General features: G+C 38.4%; 1 protein-coding gene across 1 annotated transcript in view; it reads right to left on the bottom strand.

The window, feature by feature from the left end:
- Window positions 1–16,662, bottom strand: part of LOC145774265 (uncharacterized) — a 104,945-nt gene that overhangs the window by 14,373 nt on the left and 73,910 nt on the right. Inside the window, exons 11-16 of the mRNA XM_082585462.1 lie at window positions 10,507–10,617; window positions 10,024–10,169; window positions 8,037–8,200; window positions 7,451–7,613; window positions 5,899–6,025; window positions 1,191–1,324 (exon numbers count right to left, since the gene is read on the bottom strand). Coding sequence (XP_082441588.1) covers window positions 1,191–1,324; window positions 5,899–6,025; window positions 7,451–7,613; window positions 8,037–8,200; window positions 10,024–10,169; window positions 10,507–10,617 — 845 coding nt within the window. The remainder of the gene's footprint in view (window positions 1–1,190; window positions 1,325–5,898; window positions 6,026–7,450; window positions 7,614–8,036; window positions 8,201–10,023; window positions 10,170–10,506; window positions 10,618–16,662) is intronic.

The raw sequence follows: 16,662 nt of genomic DNA, 5'->3' as shown, positions 1-16,662 counted from the left end.
GATTTTCAAAAAATCTCCGTAAAGGGTTTTCTCCGAAAAAGGTCGTCTCCGAATCAAGATTTCTCCGAATCGGATTCTCCGAAACGGGCCATTCTGGTTTTAACATACATCAAAGGTAGATATTAGATAAGAGTACTACAATTTTGCAGATTTCCTTGAAATACACTGCTTTTATCACCTTTATGATGTAGTGTGTTTACACATGACAATGAGTAAACATATTTTAAGAGGATCCGTAGGCTAGCTACATCAATTAGTTATTGAAGGTATGGTGGAAAAAAAAGAGGTGCAGGGGAAGAAGACGAACTTCGGGAGATGATGTAAAACAGTAGGCTAACTTATCAAGCACACGAAAAGCAAAAAGATTAGCGGAAGAATGTGAGGTGTGGAAGCAATTGACAGCCAACCTTCGCCTCGGAAACGGCCCATGATGATGATGATGATTGCAATTGACAAAGAATGTGGAACAACAAACTGGTACATAAAAACACACGTTCGACTGGGTTGGCAAGAAAAGGGTAGAGCCTTCGCTCAGCAGTGGGCTACTACAGGCTGAAAATGATGATGCTGTATTGCGGCTCTGTTCTAATGTATATACTTGGTCATCAAACTAAAGTTTCAACTATCAGAAGTAAATGTGATACGATTGCGCAAACTATGTTAAAGTCTTTGATATATCATAGGTCTCGAAAAACCAAGGAGGTCACTCATTTACTCAAGATGCCTGGACGATTAGGGTTCCAACAATAAGCCTATACAGCTTTACCTGCTGAAACTCGGCTTATTCACCTTAAATTTTAGAATACGGTTGAAAAAAATCAAGCCAATCGGTAGAATAAATTTACTTCTAATGGATACAAAATTCCATGATAGCTCTAGCCTCTAGATCAGTGATCTTGAATTGAGAGAAAACTGAAGTATTGAAGTAAAATCGGCACTTATATAACGTAATTATTTTGTCTGATTATATTGAATCTTCTACCATTAAACTCAAGAGAACCCATTATTCAGTTTCAAAACATTTGTTTATCATGGTATGTTACTTTACCAGCAAACCACTAATCTGCAAAGTCAAATATGACAATCCATATTCTATAAACCGTGCCAATTTAGTTTCAGTAACGATGATTTCGCAAATGGTTTCATTTGTAACTCTACAATCTACATGCCATCGATTGAAATGCACTTACTGAATCCTGCAAAGAGTCCATCATAGTCAAGAGTTGAGAAGCAATATAATGCCTTCCTTCATTCAGGTTCACAGTTGGGATTTTATTGGTGCAAGATACAAATTGCTCGAACATGTTCGACCATGAAGATAAAGCTAAAGTGAAAAAAATACATAGCAGAGATCTTCAAGAAAAAAAAGGTGATGACAAATAACACAAACTCTTTTCATTTAAACCGCACTTAAATAATTAAAGTTAACTTTAAAAGCTCTTTAACAAAAACTAATGCAGATTACAGTGTCAGTAGTAATGACATTTGTCTAGGTCGTATAATTGATGAAAGCCCCTAAAGACAAACCCATCAGTGCGGCTACATGGACGGACTACCAATAGAGCTTGGAGTGGAATAAGAAATCCTCTACACTCCTAAGTTTCATCTCCAAACCGGCCCCTACCCAACCGGAATGTTTTTGTCAAGGAAGGCCTGGATGTGACTCAACCGCTTGCGCACTGGCGTCGGAAAAGTCTGCTTCAACATGCACAAATGAAGGATGGCTCCATCCGCGATCTGTGAGTGTGGCAAGGAGGAACAAACCGCATACCACAACATCTGCAACTTTGCCATCTAAGACTATCATACACCAAATAGTGTACGTGGTCTGCGCGAACTAGATCACGAATCAATTCAGTGGTTGCTCGACACTTGCCCAAACATCTAGACCAGGGGTTCCCAACCTGGGGGCCATGGCCCCGTAGTGGGCCATGAGCCTTTTTCAAGGGGGCCATGAAAAAAAAAAAAAAATAATCATTTTTTTATATATTATCTCTAAGTCCACTCCAACACTATATAACAAAAGAAATAAATTAAAATTTAATAAAAATACTAGTACATTTTGTCCAAATCTTGGTGCTCAAAGCGAGCTCTTGAAGTAGCAAGAAGAAACGGAAACCCGATTGAGCTTTGAGAAAGATAGTTTGACCACATTTTGGGCAAAACTAAGCAAATTGTGCCCTAAGCTTAATGAAATTGTTGCTCATGTCCGTAGGGAAGAAGCCTCTCACAAACTGGCTCTACATGCGAGACTCGATCCTCAACACCTTCTCTACAGTCACTCCCAAACAAATGGACCAGTCAGACCTCAACGCCTATCATCAAGGCGCCCATTCCATCGATATGCTACACAACTTGTGGATAAGAACTTCAGCTGCATGGAGACATGGACCCAAGAATGGAACGAGCTGCCACATATCCCTCCCCAGTTTTCAGTTATGCCAGCACTCTCCATCCCTCCTGGAGCAGACCTCTCAAGAAAGGCATGGGTCACATTGAACAGGATCAGATGTGACGTTGGCTGTACTGGAGCTAATTTGTTTAGGTGGGGGTTGCATAATTCGCCGATATGTGTCTGCGGAGCGATAGAACAAACGATGCAACACATACTCCACGAATGTCCCATCTTACGACCCCCAAGTGGAATCACTGGTATTCGACAACTGGACCCAACTACCGTATCTTGGCTGCACGAGGAGGCATTGCCAATCTAAGCTACTGCAAGTCAAACGAGAGAGAGAGAATGAAATTGTCATGCCATTGCTGTTGCCTCCCATCAACATATCTTTGTGAATGTGGGTTTTTAACAATATTACTTCTGAAGACAAAGCAGCGCAGTGTCTTGGATATTCAACATGACATGTGCATGACATGCGACATGTTTTCGATAGCCGGATACTTCTGTTCGCAGTTACTCAGGGTGCGGGACATAAAAGCAACAGGGCGACCGCATTGGGAGAGGATTGCGGCTATAGCGTAGTCAGAAGCGTCACTTTCGATGTCGAAACTTAGGTCATCACGAATAGTTCCCAGACTAGCAGCCGCCAATTCTTCCTTTAGTGTTTTAAAAGAATTCAAAGCATTTTCGTCCAAAGGTATAGCAGCCTTTAAGAGTGGACCAGCCTTCAAGGAAAATCTTTCAATCCATTTGGCGTAGTATGCAAACATACCACAAATTCTTTTCAATTCTTTCAGAGTTTTTGGGGGAGGCATTTCCAACAGTGGTCGAAGTCGTTCAGCGTCTGGTTTCTTTTGGTTGTGCGAGATTTGGTAGCCAAGTAAATTGATTGTAGATTGTCTAATGTTCGATTTGTCTTTATTAAAAGTAAATCCACTCTTCTCTGCAGCATCAAGCAAGGCATTCAAGTTTTCATCATGTTCTTGTACAGTTTCCCCTGTAACGGTCAGATCATCTAAATACATAGGGGTAAACTTTCTTCAGATTGTATCTTTTGATGAAGTCATCCATAACTCTCTGAAAGGCAGCAACTCCATTTGTTACACCAAAAGGCAGTCTTTTGTATTGATACAAATGGCCGAGAGCTTCGAATGCTGTAAATGGTCTTTCTTCTTGCAAGAGGGAAACTTGGTGGTAAGCGGACCGCAGATCAAGAGAGCTGTAAATTTTATCTTTTGCAACCTTGTTGACAATGTCTTCAATTTGTGGAAGGGGATACGCGTCCAAAAGTGTAAAACGGTTGACGGTCTGTGAATAATCGATCACAAGGCGGCACTTATGTTGATTCCGGACAACAAGCACCTGCGATCTCCACGGAGATCTTGAAGGTTCAATTATGTCTTCGGCTAATAGTCTTCCCACCTCCTTTTCAATATATGCGACGTCATCTTTTAAATAAGAACGGGAAGGGGCTGCAACAGGTTTATAATTAGGTTGCATGTATTGGAAAAGACTTGGTGGATCCACGCGAGCTGAGGTAACTGCTACGAGCTTCAGTGTTGCTGCGGAAATTACAAGCGGTTTTTCGGGGCCACAAAACTGAAAGGTGACTTTCTCGTGTTTTTGAAAGAAATTTTGGCCTAAAATCACATCAGCACAAGAGTTTGGAATGACATCGAAACAAATCTTTGGATAACTTCTATCGAGGAGTTCAAGATGCAAACAAGCGCAGCCATCGGTCTTGACCAAGTGATGGGTCGACGCCATGGTCACAGTGTGAGGTTGTTTAGTAAGGTTTATCTTCAGCTTGTTTACCAATTTTCTATCAATAAAGTTATCCGAGGCACCTGAATCCAGCAAGGCTTTAACTGGATGTCCATTTACCAAAGCGTCCACCACTGTGCGATGTAGACAGTTAGGAGCTCCAGCAAAATATAACGGGCCTCTGTGCCAGGAAAGCGTTGACGAGTAATTAAGAGAATCCGCGTTAGCAACTGGGTTTTCTGCAGCAGAAGCCAAAGATACTGATGAACTTTTACTGCGACAGACTTTGGAAAAATGCCCTAGTTTTCCACAATTGCAGCATTTCTGTTTGTGTGCTGGACAGGACCAACGGTCATGGAGTGGTCCGTTACAAAAGTAACATGATATTCTGGTTTGTACCTTGGACTTGGAAGTGGCTGCAGAAACTTCGTAATCCTTGTGCTCTGGACGCATGTTGTTACCTTCTCGCGCATAATTTGTCGTTGAGGCTATCGAAGTGTTTGCAGCTCTCCCCATGATGCAAGATTGTTGTTGTGCTCTTTTTATACTGTCGCTCAGTTCCGAAGCACGTTGAAGGTCTATGTTATTCTCTTCCAAAAGACGTTGGCGGATGACAGGAGACAAGCTACTCTTTATACGTTTGGGCAGAAACGTCGTCAAAAGTGCAGTTCTTAGAGAGTAGTTTCAGCGCTCTAAGGTATTCCAAGACTGTTTCTCCACTGGCTTGCTTTCGGCTGATTAGTAAATGCCTGGCGTAGACATTGTTCTTCTTCTTTACGTATGTTCTCTTGAGAGTATCTACAATTGCATCATAGCCGTCAACTTCCTCGACATAGAGGTATACTTCTGGGGACAAGAAGCTTCGTATTATTCTAGTTTTGTTGATATTAGGAGTTCCTTCCTGGCGAACCTCTTCAAGTGTAGCGATGTAGTCAGTGACAGTCTGAAACCAGAACTTGAAAATAGTAGGAGCGTCAGCGGAGTTAGGATCAACTGAAAGGTCTTTAGGACGAGGAATATGTCTGTCCATCTTTCTGATTCTTGTTTGAATAAGTTTATTAAATTGACATGACCTACATTGAAACCAACAAACTCATTTCAGTAAAGTAGGCTTTAATAAACTTAAAACGTGAATATCCTGCAATTGAAAACTAGCTTTAAAGAATGTTAACAGAAAGTATTAAATGACAAACTAAAACAAGACTCTACTTAAACTGCCGATTGCACTGCTACACTGTTAACTGAAAACTAGAGAATGAACCAACACGAAAAAAACCAGGAGAAGCCAAGCCAGGCAATTGGCAAACCCACACTGCGCTGTCGGCAAGAGAGATGTGGTGCGTGACTACACGCGCTACACCACACATGTTTATTGTGTGTTGTATTTATATCACTTTATCATTCTAACTTTCGGTTACTGTATAAACAAGTTTTTTAATTAAAATGACGTTTCTTAATTTTTTCAAAAGGTTGAAAAAAATAGAGGGGCCATTGATTTTTCAAAATTTTCAAAAGGGGCCATGGTGTAACAAAGGTTGGGAACCCCTGATCTAGACTGAGTGGCCGCCACTATTTAAGAGTGGTACATAGCAGAGCCCATCGAACCTTGGAATGGCGAAGAAGATAAAGGTTCATACAAAAAAAAATAGAAAATGAAAAAGTTATTTACTCAAAACTTTCATGCACAAACTAGCTTTTTAGTGAAAAACAAGGGAGGTATAGAGGACAGAGGTTACCTGTCTCGGTTGCTGATGCGTCTAAAGAAATCTTTGAGTTGAAGATCACATCAAATGGATAAATAAGTGCTTCATACAAAGTGGAAAAATCATGTTCTAAATTGTCCCCTTCATTAACATTTAGAGTCTAGAAAATAGTATCACACGAAATTGATTTATAAAACTTTCTTTCACATTTGTAATGACATATTATCATACAGTTCCGAAAAGGCCAAATGTACGGGAGCAAGTCTTTTAGGCGCCGGTCAAATAGGTGCGCACACTGTGGCGTCTAGATATTTAGGTCCGGAGCACTGTGGCGCCCGTTCATTTAGGTGCTATTCCTAGTAAAGTCTACAGATTGTATCAGCTTGGCAGGTAGGGCATTGGGGCAATGCTTTTCACACAAAATGTTATCTTGAACAGAAAAATATACTGTTTTTTAATGCGCATGTTTGGCATTTATTTGAACTGTTAATCCAGGTTTGCGTCGGCGAAAGCTTTATCAATAAATTATTCAAGTTTCCGATCATGACTTCGTTCACTTTTAGTGAGTTAAATAATAACTACACTAAACATCAGTAAAAAATATACCGTAGCCTATATTCAAGCGGGTGGTAGGCTAGAGTGAAGAGTAACTTAGTTTTCCGTCAAAACCCCGACTAGGTTTAATAACGAGCAAAGTCGCACCATTATGCTTGCAACTTGTAGCCAGGGTTTATATCTCCTTTAGAAATGTATTCATGTAGTAGAGCGTTGTCTCATACGAACTCGCCACACGACCAGTCCATCCCGAGTAGAAGTAATTGCGAAAGATAACAGATTAAGTAAAGTTTCCATCTGGCTGCAACCTGTGTTCAGGATGCATAGCAAATGTCCTGTGGAAATGTGCTAATATCAAGAGTAGTAGAGCGTTGTCTCGCACCTCATGTCCACACGCGCATAACAAAACAACATATTTTTCTGTTCAATATAACATTTTGTGTGAAAAGCATTTCCCTACCTGCCAAGCTGATACAATCTGAAGACTTTACTAAGAATAGCACCTAGATGAACGGGGGCCACAGTGCTCCGCACCTAAATATCCAGACGCCACAGTGTGCGCGCCTATCTGTCTGCGCCTAAAAGACGTGGACCCAAATGTACAGACTCCAGATTAAAATAGCGAACTTGATCGTCATTTATTAATTGACAATGATGCAGCATTTCGGTTGATCACGTGGTCGACTGCTATGTCTATAACTTGGCCTCCATGGGCGTATCAATCAACCACAATTCTGTACATCGAGCAGTTGAATGTGTAAATGTTTTTTGGTGAATTCAAACTTGCAGCTACTACAATATGCTGCAAATTTAGTCAATTTCCCAAGAATCTGAACAGGCGCATTTTAATTCTTGTCTTCTAATTCTTCAGTTGTCGCAAATCTTGGTTTGTCGCACGGTCGCACCCATTGGTTAGCCATTGCTTAGAGTCGGCATTCATGGAGAATTGGAGATCAGATGCTTTATACTGCGGAGTGGTTTGTGTAGACTGAGATAATACTGTCACTATCATCTTTTACTTATTACTTACCTTTAGCATAGACTTAGTAATTTGGTCCGATAAAACAACCCAAATTTTCAAAAATATTGCATCATCAGTAGAGATATGTTTGATCACCGATCGTATGAATTCTAACAATGCCATTTGACGTTCCATCCCACAGGCAATGATTGACTTGGCACAATCAAAAAATCTATGACAAAGTGTTAGCTGTTGGCATGGTATCTTAAGTTATGAGCAAACGAATCAAGCAACACACGCCATTAAGTATAATAATAATATCAAAAGCATTTTGCTGTTGTCATGCCAAGCTTTTCTAAGTTGTAATTACCGCCCAACATGAATGAATAAACTTTGGATAGTTAAAAACAAAATGGAATATTTCAGCTTGATCATTTTAGCTTATTTGATGTTAATTACAGTAAAACGAAAAAGCGAAGACCAGTATTTTACAAGTAATCACAGCAGTGCTGTTTTAAACACTCAAAAAATTTGCTCTTTTATATCACACGACAGAAACAATTAATCACTTCTGAACGTAATGAATATATTTACTTCAAAAATTGAAGTATTATCAAACAGTGTAAAAAGTAGATTTAAACAGTGTAATGATTACTTTGGATCGTTTAAGTTGTCCTTGCAAACTTGAGGAGACAAAAGAAGTTGTAACACAGTGATGACTGGGGTGCCGTGCATGACGCCAACAGCAGTGTCCGAGAAGTAGAGCAGACTGGAATTTAGGATTTTACTTGGAAAATCCGTTAAGCTCTTCACAACAGACTGCAACAAAAAACTAATATCAGATGAAAGTCAACTGCGGGCATGGTAATGTTACATAAAAAAAACAGCTATTTTTGGTAACTGTATTTATTGATACAATACAAGTGATACAAGTGATACATATGATACATACGTACATATGTACATATGTACATATGTAAATCAAATGTAGTTATTACTATCTGAAGCCTTTACAAATTGTTTCACCTAACGGATCATCAGAAGGTCTTATTCAAATAGAATCAAAATAAATAAATAATATAATAAATAAATAATAAATAAATAAAATAAATTTTTTATGTACATATGTATATATGTACATTTCCCTATGTACATATGATACATATGTACATATGATACAAGCAAAAAAACAACAACACAGAGCTTATTCGTTACCAGAGCTACAGAGCCGGTCCCTTCAACTCAGCTTGCTGTGGAGCCGTTAACTCTGCTTACCTCGGAGCCAGAGCCTTTAACTCTGCTAGCTGTAGAGTCGGAGACACAAAAAATATAACAGCTCAGCCTCCAGTTTTGGCTAAGAAACTCATGAGTTAATTTTATTAAATCTACAGTTACAGTATGTGACAAGAGAAGAAACTATGAGAACTAACCGACTATGGCACATTTTTTACTGAGCGGACTGTTTCGTCAAAGATCAACCAGCACAATCATACATACAAATCATGCCGTACATTAAACGTATCTAAACGTGGAATCAATAAAAAATACGAATGATTTTCGCTAGTTGGTAGGGAAATATATAACGAGCAACTACAGTGGGTGTTTCGTGTGGTGAGTGATGTGTAGTAATATGCAGTTAGTCACAGGCAAGGCTAGTACAGTAGCCACCTGCTGGGGGGAGGGGGAAATGAAACGAAAATTATGAAGTCACACAATATCGAGAAGTTTTTACGTAGCTAAGTACTATCAGGAGACATGGCACATAAAACCAGTTAATCGAACCTACAGTATGTACGTAGGCTAGGAAGCGGATTTGCTACTTCACACGAATTACTTTCAGTATATATAAGCAATAAGCATAGTTACCACACTGTCTATATTTCTCATATTTGTCGTTGTTCTAAAGGGCAATGTTTAAAAATAAACTTCATTGCATTTAATTCTAAAGAACGCAGATACTTATTTTGGACATTCGTCTTTATATTCTTTCAGGAGCTAGAGCCAGACCTCTTTTATTGCGGCTACGCAGTCCTGATTATTACATCGTATTTCAATGCATTATGACCTCATGTTGAAGTTGCAAACTCAAAGTGAAGAATTTATAATTTTGCAGTGCATTGTATCTTGGTTAAACCTGATGGTTTAAGATCAAGACTGAGTCGTCGATAGGCGGTCAGCCATCGTGTCTACTTTCATTAGTGTCTTGCCAAAGATACAGTCACGTGCTTTCCCCTTGGGGTTAAACCAACGCCTTGGTTAAACCGACGTCTTGCAAAAGGCGGACGGGTGTTGTCACCACTCGGCCAGGCAGGTGACATTTGGAGGTGTATTGAGGCATTTAAAGGTAAAACACAACCAAAAAATAAAACGAATTGACAAAATCAAACTTAACAGATTCGATCCAAAAAATCCTTCTGGTCCTGCGAAACTGATTAAGCCAAACTGTCTCATCAAAGCGGTTGATATTTTTTTGTTAAAACAGCTTCAGTTTTACGATATCAGTTGTTTTCAGTGAAAAAATACATCCCGCTCTTTGAAAGGATCTTAAGTTTATAACGTCAGGTATGAAATAATGAAAGAAAGAAATGTCCATAAAAAACATTCTTTTACCCATTAAACCAGATGTAACGCCAAATACTTACTAAAAGAAACTGAGCCGATATATTCGCTTTGACAATACGTTGGGCAGCTTGGTAGAGGCTTTTAAACATTTCAACATCTCGTTTTCGGGATACAGTTTCTTGCGTACATTTCAATACAACATTCCACAGTTCCCATAAAAATTCAACTGTAAAGAATTAGTTTTGTAAGAAATGGTTAAAATTTAAACAAAAATGAAACTAGTGAGCAATGATTTGATAGTTATATTTTGATTACGTATTGTTGCAAAAGCTTGTCGCAAAACTACACAAATTCAAATATAATCAGGTGGTAAGAAATTATACAAAATATAATCAGGTATTTTTATACCCACTGCTAAAACTAAATTTACAAAATATAATATAACGTGTCGAAAAGTATGAATGAATGAGATGTTAGAAAAAAAGTGATATGAATAGATGAAGATAATTTTTCTTTTAATGTATTGTATAGTGAAATGGCGTTTTCTATTACGTCTAACACACCTGGCAATAGTTTATTGAGATGGCAGATGGTGTCACATACTGTTGGCAAAAAAGTTGAATGAAACCTTGCAAAGATGGATGGTGAGCCGAAAAATGGTTTGCGAAGAGGTTCTGCAAAAAAAACAACAAAAACACACAAAATTAACCCTTTTTCAAAGGAAAGATCGTTTTGTCACAACATATAACTATCAACAACTCATCAATTGCCGTAGTATTGACCCCATTTTGTATTGATCGTAAACGCACGACGTATTTTAAATTACTGTAGAAATTCCAAAACAATCAATTTGTTTTAATTTCAACACATATTCCATACAAACCATACATGAAAAGCTAGAAAAGGTTTCGTCAAAATTAACAACTTGACGTCCTAATGTCACGATTTCTTTCTATCTCTTACCAGGAAAAAGACTTGGAAAGATTCAATGACGTAGTTTGATGGGTCAACCGAAAAGCAGTCAATTAAATGTCGAATAATTCTACTAGCGAAATGATAATCTGACTTCTTGAAGAACTTTAACGAACGGCTTCTCAAATAACTCTAATTTCTGCATCAACTACCAATCCACAACTCATAGCACAACTCTCATAATCAACTCATAATAATCACCATAATAATCATAATCTCAGAATAACCATTACACAAACTACACCACTATTTATAGTTGGTTGTTCAGTCCAGTAACATCGAGAAGGTTACGTAACGTCACATTGTTCTGTCAAGTTGCAATAAATGTCAACAAGCAGAAGCTTATAGAAGTCTAAAGAATGTCACGTTCGCTAGAAGATTCTTACATAATAACGATTTCGTAATCAGAGGTCCATTCGTAAACAACCTTGTGACATCATGACAAACGATATTGGCAATTGTGAAAACAACAGAACGTTCCAGATACAGAATAATCTAGAATTACGTTGCAGAACAACGACTTCACAATTAGAGGTTACTACTGGTCATTGACCGATAATAACATACCGCTCAAGAATTCCATAATAAAAACAGCACATTCTGTCAAGACGCAAAGCAGCCCGACGCGAGGCTTTGCACATTGATTGTGACACCTAAGAACAACCAAATTGAAACCAGAAATAGGGTGATTACATAATGGTAATCAATTAAGATAACTTCATCAATCACTTTGGTAGACATCAGGCCAGGGTGAGAGAGGCGAAAAAGATGTAAAGGAACGTGAAAACTCAAAAGACCAAAAAAGCAATTCAACGTAAAAATATACTCTTCTTATTTGTTGAGATTTTCACGTAGCATCGGACTTGCTTGGTCATCACTTGCTAAACTAAATTTGTTGAGTTGTGACATGCCAAGGTTTGGCTAGATCAGTTGTTACTTTCTCAGTTTCATCATTCACTAACTTTTAGCCACTTGCTGAAATGTTGCTAGCTCGGTTATCACTTACTCAAGTGCCATTTACTCAGTTTACAAGTGCTGACTTGTAGGTGACTCATTGTTTCATCGAATCCTTGACTGCAAATTTCTTTATATAAAACTAAGCTTACTAATGTTTGATGTGAGAACATATTTTCTATTAGAAAAGCTCATAAATACAAAATGATCCGAATTCCCAATGAATGCTAAAGCGTTATCGCATGATAGTCGACTGTACTATGTCCTACAATACAATACAAAATGTTTTCGATATAACCAAGTTTGGCTGTTGTAATCTACGAAACTAGCCTTCGGCGATGGGCTTCGCAAACCATTCCTGGCACACAGGCATGAACAACTAAATTTGTATAATGCTGGCTGAAAGATGCGTCTTCATTATAATATGGATGCCTTATAAATTTGCGCATTCACTAGCAACCAAGCCTATCTCGGCTAGTTTAGTCTCCACTAAGTTCGACTCCAACTGACGTCATATCACTAGGTGGCGTTGACGAGTTAGCCACTTCCAGGTAGCGTGAAAGAGAAGCGCTAGAGAGCGTGGGAAAAGGGTCGGTTTCCCGGCTGTGGGCCTCAATTCGAAGGAAGTGAGTTTTTCAACAGGTACCGGATGTCTTGGCAATGAATTCTAGCCAATTCGATCGTGCAGTTGCACTTTAAGCTGAATAAAACTGGAATGTCGGCGAAAACTTTTACTGGACATTTTGTAATTTTTTCTATGATGTAACAAGCAACTCCTATGTCAGACCAATAAATTCCCGCCTCAGACTTTTACAGGACGACTTTTCGTAATCTTTTCTATGATCTAACAAGCAACTCCTATGTCAGACCAATAAATTCCCGCCTCACAGTCTGTCACGCATTGACACGCAATATTACTGCATGAAGTAGATAACAAAGTAGAAATTAAAGCATGAAGTAGATGACAGTACACTACAATTGAAATCGGAAAATAATTCAAAATGCAAAATCTTGAGTAATTGAAAAAGGTTGCTTTTATTATTGGGAATTGGCAGGGGTGTAGGTTAGGGTGCACACAATGCCGACTTTTTTGAATTTTTTTTACCCGATTTATTTGTAGATTCCCCTGTTTGTTCGATTAGATGAGTAACTATGCTGGGCCAAATATCAGTGAGATTGGTGAATGTCTATGTGGGCAACACCACTATCAAAAAATCCCATAATTTCCGAAAAAGTAACAAAAATTGTACAATTACTGTATATAACCTCATACAAAATACATGCATTCATGTAATTATTTTGACTATGCGGTCCCTTCAGGTGTCACTATAGGCGAATTCTACTGTAGCACAACTTTGCCCGGATGGACAACTTTGCCCAAAATTTGTGAGTTAAAGTGTGACTACAATATGGTCTTCATGTTTTATAGGATTTATCTAATGAATAATACTGTTAAATATTATCCATTAGACAAATCCAATAAAATATTAAGACCATATTGTGGTCAAACTTTAACTCACAAATTTTGTGCAAAGTTGTGCTGTTTTACGGTACACATAATTATAGATAGAAGAAAAATACACATTAAGGTACAGTACACAATTGATACACAATGATACATTTTCATTGTTTGAAGAGTTCTTTTTTTTCTCTCACAAATTAAGTGTCATTTTTCTCGCATTCTCCACTACTTGGAGTGTGTTTTGGTAATTTTCTTCAATTCTTGCACTATTTAAAAAATCAGTACTGAGTTTCACGCCTCTCTCAGCAATATCATTGGTAACATTTATAGCTCTAACATTGCATTTAGCTTCTTGATAGGCCTTGCACAACTCCCGATCTTTGACCGATAAAACAAGGAATTCATCTTTAATTCTTAAAGATGAGAAAAAAAACATGAGTTTACATCAACAAAGTCTGAAAGTTTGGAGTCTAGCTTAATGGAGTCCGGAAATGTAGGTTTTCCGTACCTGGTGCCGAAACGTCTAGTTGGAGCAGCAAGTGGTTCCGCCGGTTTTAAATTGAGAAGTCTGTCAGCTATTTGACGCTTATCTGCATTGCTCACTTTAGAACTGAATGAAGATGTAGGAACAAATTCACTGGACAAGTACCACAAATGTCGTTTGAGACATCGTGCAGCACTGTCTGATATGATGCTGTTGATGGCTTTGTACTTCAGAATGTCTATATATAACTGTAAGCTATTCAAAGGTGCATCAGTGGCTACACTGCATCTAAACCACCAGGTACAGTACACAAGTGAGACAACGTTCACAAAATCTCTAATCTTGGTGGCCTGAGAAGTTGTCATGACAGTTCCCTTCGGCAGAGCTGCAATTTGATCCTCCAGTAGAACAAGTTTTAATGCATAAATCAACTTGGCCATCCACCTGGCCTTATGCACAGCTCCAGGACACAGGAATTTTACCTGTGTGGCTGGAGTCATAGGCGCCGACTTTTATTTTTGCACGGGGTGGCGGTAGCACAATATGGCAACCTAAAAACTATCAAACTGCATGTTTTTGTTTGATTTTTACTAAGCGTGTTTCGTAGATGCAATTGTCTTTTCACACCTGATTTGTAGCTCGACAATTTACAAAGCAACTTTAAAACAAAGCACAGGAGGTATGTCGTGAATTTTATTATTACGTTGCTGGTCTGACACTTAACATTTGGCAAAAGTATTTTTGCGAACAGCAGCTCTGTCAATCCAACTGCTAATCAACTGGTCAAGTTGTAACCGTGAAGCTTCAGCTTGATAAACATTTAAAATTACGACGTGGTTCAATCGCTGTTGCATCATGGTAGATCGCAAGTAGGTTTTTATGTGCCTGAAAGTGCACTAAATGATCACCCCGCCTCGCAGGTGGTGGAAGGCAACGATAAGTATATTTTCACAACGCAGACCACGTTTGGAAGCATTAATGAAATTGTTTCATTGCTTGCAAATAGATCAAGCAGTTGCGACATAGTTGAAACAAGAATCTGTTTGCTGTTGAAAACTTTCCAGCTGTTGCAATTCCAGACGCAGAAGCGTTAGGTTTATGTCTTCTTTATTTTCTATGATGTAATAAGCAACTCCTATGTCAGACCAATAAATTCTCGCCTCAGACTTTTACAGGACGACTTTTCGTAATCTTTTCTATGATGTAACAAGCAACTCCTACAGTATGTCAGACCAATAAATTCCCGCCTCACAGTTTGTCACGCATTGACACGCAATATTATTGCATGAAGTAGATAACAAAGTAGAAATTAAAGCATGAAGTAGATGACAGTACACTACAATTGAAATCGGAAAATAATTCAAAATGCAAAATCTTGAGTAATTGAAAAAGGTTGCTTTCATTATTGGGAATTGGCAGGGGGTGTAACTTTCCTGGAATATAATCATATAAACGTGTAAATTTGCAGAACGTTAAAACTGCTACTTTACTAAGTGCACTATTTAAATAAAACTCAAAAAGTTTCGAAAATTGCATTTTTTTAATGAAATTTGAAAATAGATATTCAATTAGGGAGTGGAGCTATCAATCATCCAGATAAGTTTATTTCCAAGTATTTTATAGCTGTCATGATTTATAGCGATATTATAAGCAGTTTAAAAAATTTCAAAAAAGATTTTTGAGGGAGGCAATAGAAAGATCGTATTTTATTGATTAATAAATCCCATTGTAAACCTAACGTAACAATGACTTATGACAAGTAACAAACAAAACGATCGCAACAACAACAAGGAAAAAATTTGCAGCCACGTGTTGCGTAATCTTCACGTAGCTTGCTTGATGTTTCGCTAGTATCATGCTTGTGACAAAACAATCATTTTGTTCGCAATACTGTATTGGTTCACCTCTTGCTTCACGTTGACTTGAAGCGAAAACCAATGATCAAAAAAAGATTTAAACTTTCGTTCAAATTACAGTTATTTGCAGTAAGTAATGTAACCTAAACGGGGTGGCTGCCACCCCGCCATAGCGGGTACCCCGTAAGTCGGCGCCAGTGGCTGGAGTTAAGTATGACACACACAAATTTATCATCTCTTTATAGTCATCCCTCAAGAACTTGGCTTTCTGCTTTGATAAACAAATCAGTTTATCTTTCCATTTCAAAACATACTTGTGTGCTTCTTTTGGGAGCTTGGAAATGTCAAAGTAGTTGAGTGGTTGATTGATGTCATGTGAAATATAATTCCATTTTTTACGAATTCTGGTAAATAAAGTTACTTCTGGTGACTTGCTGACATCTATCTTCAAGTTCTCAAATACATGTCCCACTATCAACTCACCAATATGATGAGAACAACCTGCCCAGAATAGTGCACGTTCAAGACGCGCCTGATTTTGGATAGCAGTCAAGTGTCCAGTGTTTGATGAGGTTGTGTCAAATACCATACTCACAACTTTTTCAGAGCATTGCCATTCTTGGAGTAACTCTAAGGTCAGTCTTGATATGATTTCGCCAGCTCGCTCTTCCATACCAGATTGATAAGCAGGTGTTCCCAGTAACTTCAGTTCATCAGAGAACTTGCCAATGGCGATGACCAATCTCTCTTCTTTTTCGTATTTGTTTTGAAGAATGGGTAAGCTCTTCCCATCCCAGTGAACAGAGGCAAAGGTCGGTGGGATCCAGGATTTCTTAATTTCACCAGCTATTTTTTTGTTCACTACACATCTGACCTTAGCCGATTGTAAATATGATGTAGAAACTTTTGAAGCATCACCCCCAGCTTCCTTTACAAATGCCTCACTAAAGGCGACTTGCTGTGCAGGTGTCATTTTCAGTCGTGTAGCTAT

Source organism: Aplidium turbinatum, chromosome 7, assembly GCF_918807975.1.
Source record: "Aplidium turbinatum chromosome 7, kaAplTurb1.1, whole genome shotgun sequence".
Classification (NCBI taxonomy): domain Eukaryota; kingdom Metazoa; phylum Chordata; class Ascidiacea; order Aplousobranchia; family Polyclinidae; genus Aplidium; species Aplidium turbinatum.
This window is presented reverse-complemented; position numbering and strand designations above follow the sequence as displayed.